The sequence below is a fragment of the Physeter macrocephalus genome, unplaced genomic scaffold (genome assembly GCF_002837175.3).
Source record: "Physeter macrocephalus isolate SW-GA unplaced genomic scaffold, ASM283717v5 random_950, whole genome shotgun sequence".
Taxonomy (NCBI): Eukaryota; Metazoa; Chordata; class Mammalia; order Artiodactyla; family Physeteridae; genus Physeter; species Physeter macrocephalus.
In genome coordinates, this window is record NW_021146215.1 from 1580 (window position 1) to 12019 (window position 10440).

Sequence of the window (10440 nt, forward strand, 5' to 3'; positions counted from 1 at the left end):
CCTGGAGTCCAAAAGTAGAGAGGAAACTGAAAACCAGTGTAATCAAGAGCTGAGGACTCAACTAGTTGCCCTGAATAGGGCTTGTGATTTACTTTAGAATCTTATACTCATCTAAACCATCATACAAAAATTAGAGCACAATAAAGACCTCTCTGATCAAAAATGGAAAACTTCTGGGACTTCCCTGGTGGTCCAGTGCGGAAGACTCCGTGCTCCCAGTGCACGAGGCCTGGGTTCGATCCCTGGTTGGGGAACTAGATCCCGCATGCATGCCGCAACTAAGGAGTCCACATGCCACAACTGGGAAGCCCGCATGTGGCAACTATGAGCCCACGTGCTGCAACAAAGGATCCCACGTGCTGCAACTAAAGACCCGGCACAGCCTAAATAAATAAATAAATGAAAATGGAAAACTTCCTATGAATGAGGGAATTATTAAAAGATGTACTTTAACTAAAATATTGGACAACAACATGTAAGACCTGAAGGGTTATTGATTGAAAGCATTCTTATGGTACTTGTATCATTCGGGTTGATTCATTTTAGACATTGAGTATTTATTTGTGCTAAAATCTTAAGGGGACCAAAAATAGACTGTAAATAGAAGGTATAACTTTCAAGCTAGCACAGGGAAAAAAGGAGGGAGGAGGGGTTGATTAACTCAACAGAAAGGAGGAAAGGAAGAAAAAAAGCATAGAAAAAGTGGACTACTTAGAAAACATAAAATAAAATGATAGCCATAAATCTAAGTATATCAGCAATCACAATAGTGATAAATTGATTAAACTCTCTAGGTAAAAGGCAGGGATTATCAGACTGGACTTTTTTAAAAAAGGAAACAAAATCCAGTTTTAAGACACACACCTAAAACATAAGAACATAAGAAGTTGAAAGTAAAAGGAAAGAAAGCAATATATCTGGAAAACACTTGTTAGCCTAGTAACGAACAAAGGACAAAATAGTTTTGTTTGTTTTTTTTTTTTGTGGTACGCGGGCCTCTCACTGTTGTGGCCTCTCCCATTGTGGAGCACAGGCTCCGGACGCGCAGGCTCAGCGGCCATGGCTCACAGGCCTAGACGCTCCGCGGCATGTGGGATCTTCCCGGACCAGGGAACAAACCAATGTCCCCTGCATCAGCAGGCAGACTCAACCACTGCACCACCAGGGAAGCCCAACAAAATAGTTTTTAAGACAAAAAGAATTCCTGAGCATAAAAGGTCACTACAAAGTGATAAAAGGGATGTTTTACTAGGAATACATAACAAATCTAAATATACACATTTAATAAATATCACCAAAATATAAAAAGAATTGACAGAATTATAAAGAAAAATAGACAAGTTCACAGCATAGTATGAAAATATAAATTCCCTTTGCCAGTAATCAATAAATCTGGCAATAAAAATTAGTAAATATAGAGAAGATTTAAACCTATCAATGAGCTTAATTAATAGACATATATAGAATCCTACACATTTTTTCAAGTGAATGTGAAACGTTCACCTAAATTGATCATCCTTTAGGGCATGAAGCAAGTCTCAACAAATTTCAAACAACTGCTATCATACACATCACAATGAAGTTAGAAATTAGTAAAAAAACAAACAAACAAAAAACATACATTTGGAAATTTTAAAGCATAAATAATTAATAAAATAAAAAATCTAATAACATAGCAAAATAAGAAAGTCATAATGGAGATTTTAAAATACTTATAACTGAATGAAACTGAAAATACTATATCAAAATTGTGGAATGTCCCTCTGTCAATATCTAGAAGGAAATATATAGCTTAAACGCTCACTTTGAAAATGAAAAAAGACTCAAATCAATAGACTGTGTTCAACGCAGGAAGTTAAACAACAGAGTAAATCCCTAAAAAATTGAAGGAAAAAAATTATAAAGAGAAAATAATAACGAAAATAGAAGCAATCAAGAGAACTTCAATGAGCTCTGCCCATCATCCACCCATCTACCTGCACCTGTGTCCATACATTCTGACTTCCCTATTTCTGTGGGTAAACTGCCCGTGCTCTTACCTATGGCCAACCCTTCCACTTATTTACTAGATCCCACCCCCTTTGCTATACCAGATTATCCCCCTTCTCCTGCATCATTAATTTTCCCCTGTCTACTGGACAATTCCTGTCAGCATACACACACAGAGTAATTTCCCCCACCTTAAAAACAAAGCAAACATATAACCCTCTTGATCCCATATCCCCCTCCACTATCATCCCATTTCTCAGCTCCCTTCTACAGCAAAGTTCCTCAAGAGTCATCTAGGCCAGCTATCCCAAATTGCTCTTCTCCTAACCTCTCTGAAACCCACACTAATCAAACTTTCAAGGCAATGCTCTACAAAACTCCTCTTGTCAGGATCTCCAATGATGAGCATGTTACTAAATAGTCCATTCTCATTTCTCACCTGACTTGATCTCTCTGCAACATTTGACACCAATGATCTCCCCCACCTCCTTGAAACCTATTGTGGGACACAACACTCTGTTAGTTTTACTCCTAGCTCATTGATTGCTCCTTCTTGGTCTAATTTGCCTGTTCCTATCTTCTCAATGGTTAAAGGTTGAAGTGCCCTAGAGCTCAGTCTTTGGACCCCTGCTTTTTTTTTAAGTTGTTTCCACTTTTTATTTATTTATTTGGCTGTGTCAGGTCTTAGTTGTGGCATGCGGTCTCAGTAGTTGTGGCACGCAGGCTCTCTAGTTGTGGCGCACAGGCTTAGTTGCCCTGTGGCATGTGGGATCTTAGTTCCCTGACCAGGGGTCGAACCCATGTCCCTTGCATTGGAAGGCAGATTCTTAACCACTGGACCACCAGGGAAGTCCCCCTGATTTTTTCTATCTGTACTTATTTACTTAGTGATCTCATCCTTTCCCATGGCTTTCACTTTATACACTCACTTGTACACTGATGAATCTCAAATTTATGTCTCCAGCCCAACCCTCTCCCAACTCATATATCCAGTTACCTATTCAACATCTTCACTTGGATGTCTAATAGGCATCTCCAACCTAACACATATACAACTGAACTCCTAATCTCCTCCTCCACCAACCATCACTCTACACGCAGTCCTTCCCCACCTTGTTAAATGGCTGCTCCATCCCTCCAGTTTCTCAAATCAAAAAAAGTAAGAGTTATCCTGACCCCTCCTCCCTTTCTCTCATGGCCTACATCCAATCTATCCACAAATCCTAAGGTTTCTTCCTTCAAAAAAGAAACACACACACACACACACACACACACACACACACACACACATATACTACTTCTCACCATTCCTACCACCATCACTCAGGTCCAAACCACTCATGTCTCTCACCTGGATTACTGCAACAGCTTCTTAATTCGTCTCCCTGCTTTCACCTTTGCTGCCTATCGTCACTTCTCAACACAGCAGCCGGAGCCCTCCTTTTAAATCTTAAGTCATATTGTCTTATTTCTAATGACTTCCCACCTTCCCCAAATAAAAGGCAGAGTCCCAGCCTTTTACCCAGCCTTTTGACTGATGAGGATTCTACCCATCTCCCTGCGCTGCTCGCCTCTAATTTCATCTCCTTTGCCTTCTCACTTGTTCACTCTGCTTCAACCTCACAGGCCTCCTGGCTGCTACTCCAACTTGCCAGGTACACCCCCACCTCAGGGCTTTTGCACTTGCCTTTCCCCCTTTTTGGAACACTCTTCCCCCAGATATATGGTCCATTCCCTCACCTCCCGTAAATTCTGTGCAAATATCAATCTTCTTAACTAGGTGATTCCTGATCACAGCATATGCAATTACAACCCCCATCCTCAACATGACCAATTCCCCTTCCTGTCATATTTCTCCAAAGCACTTATCACCTTTTGATATAGCATATATTTCATTTGTTATTAGCCCTCTCCCCTGACTAGAATGTCGGCTTCATGAAAACAGAAATTTTCGTATGTTTTGTTCACCGTGGAATCTCTAGCACATAGACCAACAGTGCTTGGTGTGTGGTAGGTGCTCACAGAGGTTTGTTAAATAATTAAATAAATGGCAAAATGTTGTAAGTATTCCCCGACAAAAGCTTCTATTTCACATTGTACTGAGGTCTTAGCCAGTGCATTTAAGACAAGAAAATAAAAAGGTTGAGGAAAAAGAGAGTGAGAGGGAGAAATCATCGTGCAGAGAAAAGCAGAGATGTACACAGAATAGCTGCCTAGACTTCTAGCAGCTTGCTCCTTCCTGGTTCTAGTCCCCTTTAGGTTCTGAAAGACTCTTGTATCAGGCCAAGAAATTCTCTGTTTCACTTATGCCAGTTCAACTGGGTTCTGTTCCTTGCAATCAAAATCATTTTTTTTTTTTTCAAATTAGGTTGGCCAAAAAGTTCGTTTGGGTTTTTCCGTAAGATGGCATGGCAAAACCCGAACGAACTTTTTGGCCAACCCAATACTAAAATAGTGCCAAGCCTGCTCCATGTACTTTGGGGGAATGAGGGAGGGGATGTGCAGGCAGAAATTCATAGCCCCTGCCCTTGAGGGGCATACTTGAGGGTAAAGATGTAGCAATGGCAATGAGTCAACTGAATAAAGGATCCGCAGTGAGGTGTTGCAGAGGGATCACCTGCTGGGCGTCAGAAGACCCAGCTCATAGAACTGACTCTGGCAGGAGGCTGTGAGTCATTTAATCTCTACGGGACCCATTTCCCCATCTGTAAACAGGGATGTTACTACCATCTATTGCATAAGATTGTCATAAAGAATATGCAATGTAAAATCCATAAGTTATTTTATAATACTGGGGCTGAGCACAAAATAATTAAGATGATAAGGGAATGCTACCCTTCCTGATCCTTTACCTGAAGAAAGTCATCTTCTATCAGAGTCTTTGCACCAAATATGTGCTGGGAATAATCCACTCTGCCCAGATGGCAAAACCAAGGCTCCGAGAGAGGGGAAACCATCCTTCCTGGGCATCCAACTTTGCTAACAGCACAATGAGCCTGTGAGGTTGGGAAGGGACCATAGACTGGTCCAAGCCCCTAAGGCTGAGGTCTTATCCTAGGAGGGGGCCCAGAGGAGGGGGGAAAGCAGAATTACCTACCACTGCTCTCTGGTTCTTCCCTGGCAGGACGTCAGCCACATACTTGGTGATGGTAGCACTCTGTAACTGCAGCCTCTCACACTGGTCCACAATCTTGTTCTGCAACACAAATGACACCCATGGTGTCTTTTTTTTTTTTTTTAACATCTTTATTGGAGTATAATTGCTTTACAATGGTGTGTTAGTTTCTGCTTTATAACAAAGTGAATCAGTTATACCTATACATATGTTCCCATATCTCTTCCCTCTTGCGTCTCCCTCCCTCCCACCCTCCCTATCCCACCCCTCTAGGTGGTCACAAAGCACCGAGCTGATCTCCCTGTGCTATGCAGCTGCTTCCCACTAGCTTGATCCACACTGGTCCATTCACTCCATTCCAGTGACTTTTTTCCTTTCACCCCACCTCAGCCACCCACTCCCATGGTCATTATCTCAGACCTCATCATTATTGAAAACTATACAACTTCCAAAATCTTCATTTCAAGGATCCTGCACCCTGCCCACCACTTCCCATCCTTCTAGATCACGTAACCTAGAATCTCTATTCCAACAATTCTTCAGCTTAGATGGAGTCACCAATACATTAGTCTTACCACTTTTCACTGTCCATCATCCCCTTTTGTGGCCCCACTTCCCTCTTTATCCTTAAACCTAGTGGCCCTTTGTTATTCTCTCTCTCCTCTGGCCACTTCTGGTCTCCTCTACTGCTGTTCCACCCAGATCACCTTTATGTCTCACAGGAACTGCTGTTAGAGTCTCCTAACTGGGCTTTTATTCTTGACCACCGCCCACCCCCCGTGCCCATTAGCCACTGCCACCTTTGGTAAGGAAATCAGATCAAGTCTCATCCCAGCTCAAAACCCTCCAATGGCTTTCCAATACACCCACAGTGAGAACTTAGCCAACAAGGCCCTACCTGATGGGACTCTGCATATCTCTCCAATGTCACCTCCTACCACTCCCCACACTGGCCTTCTTACCGTTCCATAAACACACCAAACTTGTCCTGACCTCAGTGGCTTGCACCTGTTGTTTCTTCTGTCTCCAGCAGTCTTCTCCCATATATGTCTTGCTCCCTGACTCCATGTTACCTCTTCAGAAGCCTTCTCTGACCATCCCCACACCCCATTCCCTTACTTAGCTTATTTTTCTCCCTTGCGTTTTCACTCTCTGACTGTGTATCATGGGTCTGTTTACCTTTTATTTGGTATCTGCCCCCCCCCCACCTCAGGCACATAAGCACCATGACTTTGACTTGTTCTCTATGTCCTACTACCTGGAAGAGAGTTCCTATACATGGAAGGCCCTGAATAAATATTTGTTGAATGAATAACACCCACTTCCTTGGTCACAAGAGTTTCAGAAGCTCACAGCTCCTGAAGCTGTGAGCATCAGCCATGAGAGCAGGGGAGAGTTTTAGAAATGAAGAAGCTGAGGCTCACAGAGAAGTTACCTGCCCAAGGAGACATGGCCAGGCCCCTCCTGCTTTGCTACTCCATTTCTCCAGGTAACAACTGGAGCCCTTCCAAGCGGCAGTTCCTCCACCATTTCCCCTGAGAGCTTTGCCCCAGTTCCATCTGCCAAAGGGCCACTCAGCTGTCTCTTCTAGGCAGCTCTTGTAGATCCTTCCAACCACAATTAGGAATCAGTCTTACACTTCACCGGTCCAAATACACAGTTAAAGAACTGAGTCGACTGGATAGAAGCTGTGGTCACCACACACCATAGGATTGAGGGAACTGAGACTAGCTTCTGAAAAGCTACAGGGAGGTATCCAGAAGGTAAGAGACAGGTTGTTGAACTGGGGCTGATTTTGCCCAGTTCAGTAACAATCTTGCCCTGGGGCAAAATTTCTTTGCTGGCTGGAGGGACAGGGGAAGCCTACAAAAAAGCCACAGTCTACTCAAAATTGGAGGGAGAGAGGGCAAGACACATCTCCCTCCAGGAAAAGAAGATGAATAAGCTAAGGGCCTGAGCAGGGTTCAGGGAAGGCGCCCTGTTCCGGGGCAGAGTGCATTCCAAAACAAGAAGAAGGCCTGCCACCCTGGCCCTGCCTTCACTCCTACCACTCAGATTCAGCCTTGATGGAAACTTTTTTTTTAAGGTTTTATTAAATTCTCACTCCCATTAGCATCACTTCCTCCCTCCAGCCACTGAAGCAGAGGTGGTTTTCTCTGGCCTACTCAATGACTCCCCTGGTCCAGGCCCTGAGCATTAGGAACCTTGAAAAAGTTACTCCCCTCTCTGGGCCTCCGTTCCCCCATCTGTAAAATGTAGGGCCACTGCTTCAAATGTCTGGTTGGAATGAGACAACGGATATTTAAGTGCTTTGGAACTTGCAAAGTCTCTATCCGTTGTGCAAGTTCATTATACCACATTATCCAAGCTTATTTTCATCATCACTGTGGGGAAAGTGGTGACAAGTAGGACCAACCAGGAGCCTGCAGGTGCCATTGAATAACGGAATCCCTCGTCCCAGCACCCTGTCAGGTATGTTTATTACTGTCCAGTCTGAGCCCTCTGGCCTCACAGCTGGGCAGAACTCCAGGGAGAGGTTGGGAGAATCAAGCAGGTTAATCAAATTGCAAGGAAACCCCCAGGGACCACAGCTGGGGTGGAAGGAGGCAGGAAGCCCCATGGTGACTTGACTCTCCAATCTCAGGGGAGGTTGGTGACAGGAAGGTGGCTAGCTTGGAGCCAAGCTGGAAGTGGAGGTGGGGAGAAAGAACCCTAGGTGAAGGGTTCCAGTAGGAACCTCTCGATATCTTCCCCGCCCCCTCCGTTTACCCAAGTGAAATCGGCTTGAAGTACAGTCCAGGCCAATCCTGACAGGGAAAAGAAACCACCTTACCAGGAAGGCTGAAGGGTGGATGAGGGGAGGGGCTTTGAGTCGAGGGGCTAAGGAGCGAGGAGGGGCCGAGTTTCATCAAGTTACTAACGGGGCGGAAGCTGGGGCACACCTTGTCCCGGGCAACTGGAGCAGTGGAGCCCTTTATTGCCCAAGGCCAGCCCCATCGCACAAAAACTCTAATAAATGCCCCCAAACTACAAATGAGGACACTGAGGCTCAGAGATTACGAGACTCACAGGGAGGACTGGATGGGAGGTGGGAATCGAACTCAGGTCAGCCTGACTCCAGAAGCCACACCCTTAACCGCCTCGTTCTACCCACTGCTGGGTCCCCGCCGGGTCTCGCCCAGCGCCTCCCCGCCGGCGCCCCCTTCTTCCGGAGGCGCCCGCCGCCTACCAGCTCCCACGTCCGCTCACCCGCAGCTCTTCCGCGCGCTCCTCGGCCCGGCGGATGCGGTGCCCCCGGCAGCGGCCGCCCAGTCCCGCGCAGGCGGCGCACACGGGCCGTTGTTCAGAGCAGCAGAACCACCTCAGAGCCTGGCCGTGTTCGGGGCAGAGCGGCCCCGGCTCGGACCCCGGCCCCGGCCCCGGCTCCGGCCCGGGCCACGGCCCCTGCCCCGCACTCTCCACTGACATGGCCGAGCGCCCGGCGCCGCGCGATCCACCTGTCGCAGGTGGCGGCTGGGCGGGGCCTCCCTGACCCCGCCCCCGGGCCCCGCCGCCGAGCGCCTGGCACGCTGGCCGCGGCTCTTCCTCCCGCCAGGCTCTCGCAGCCGGGTGGGCGTCCGCCCACACCCCGCCCCCTCCCCGGGACAGACCCCGCCCGCTTCAACAGTCTTTTAGATTTTTTGCTGAATTAAATCGCGTTTTGTGTGTGTTTGTTTTATAATAAACATAAAACACAAAATATTATGTTATTGTAGGAAACTGAGCACTATTAATTGAGCACTTATTAAGTGCCAGGATTTTGCTAAGCGCTTCACAAGCATTCCATCATGTAATACAACAGCTCTTTTTGACAGGCAACTCTAAACAACTTGCTTAAAGCTAGGTTCTGGTGTCAGACTGTGTGAGCTCAAATCCCATTTAGCTGCTTACTGGCTGAGTACCCTCCAGTGTCTCACCTGCAAAACGGGCATTACGTGGGTAACTACCTCACAGACTCGTGCTGAGGATTAAATGAGTTAAAATACAAAACAGTATCTGGAGCTCAGACAGTGGCTGCAACTGCTAAGAGTCTGCTAATAGTACAGGAAAGTACTACTATGATCCCCATTTTCATGAGGATTTAGGATCTTGCGGGGTGGAGGGGGGTCACAGTTACTATTTGGTAGTAGTGTGATTGGAACTCAGGCAGTTTGACTTGTGGTAATATGATTCATACTTTTTAAATTGCATATCAAGGCCCAAGGAGGAACATCTGTGTTAGGCTGATTTCCCCAAAGTATTTACATCCAAGTTTTCTTAATTTGAAAAAAAATTTTAAACTAGTATTGAAAAAAGTAATGCATCTTTACTGAAGAAAATAGAATGTGCAAATAAGCACATGGATGAAAAACCCATCCCCAGAAGGAACTACTGCTAATAATACCTGAGCTGTCTTGGGGGGCTTTTTTTCTTAGGATTTGATAAAGGAATCTAAAGCCAGAAAGAACCCTCTGTGGGGGATCCAGACCAGTCTGCCTGGGTATACAGGGAGAGTGCAGCTCCCCAGCCCCCAACCTCCACTTTAGGAGGTCTTGGCAGAGGGTTGAGGAGAGAACTCAGCCAAAGGGAGAAGGGGCCAGGCCTCGGGTGACAGAGAGTATTCTGAGTTCAGAAACTGGACACTTGTAAGAACGAAATGCTAAAGAGACACATCACTACATCCTGCTGCATGTTGGGGCTCAGGCACCTCAACCCCAACATCCTGCTGCATGTTGGGGCTCAGGCACCTCAACCCCGAGGCCCCTCTAAGCGACAGCTATACAAAGAGAAGAGAATCCTTCCCTTCTCTCAGCGCCTACAGCTTCAGCCCCAGATCTACACCACTTACAGTTATGGGAACTTGGTCAGATTATTTAGTGCCTCAGTTTCCTCATCTCTAAAATGGGGGCGATAATAGTATCTATCCCTGAGAGCTGCTTCAAGAATTAAATGGGCTCTTATCTGCAAAGTGCTTAGCTTGGGTGTATGGCATATCCTAGGGGCTAACAAAAGTTCTATTATACATGTAAGGATCTGTAAATATATTTGTAGCAAGTTTTCAGGGTGAAAATTGTATAAGATTCTTCGGCTAAGGGGGTGCAGTGTTCCTGGCATGAAAAGAAGTTTCTAGTGCATCCCAGTGGAAGGGTGAAGTCCTCGTAACAGTGTTGGCCTCATCTGGGGATGGAGATGGAAATGAGCCACCATAGACATTGTGGCTAGAATTTTTTGTTGTTATTCTAAGGGTTGAAGCAGCGGAGGGCTATTAAACCATATGGTAAGAACACATAAAACAGAAGGTGATTTTGTATGGAGGG

General features: G+C 45.9%; 1 protein-coding gene across 1 annotated transcript; it reads right to left on the minus strand.

Moving 5' to 3' along the window:
• Positions 1–5086: 5086 nt before the first annotated feature.
• Positions 5087–8585, minus strand: LOC114485271 (B box and SPRY domain-containing protein-like; the record flags this gene model as incomplete). The annotated part of the gene is made up of 2 exons (XM_028486419.2): positions 8354–8585; positions 5087–5185 (listed from the first exon to the last, which is right to left on the minus strand). Coding segments are annotated over exons 1-2 (318 nt in total), but the record flags the coding sequence as incomplete, so codon positions are not given.
• Between the last annotated feature and the right edge of the window lie 1855 nt (positions 8586–10440).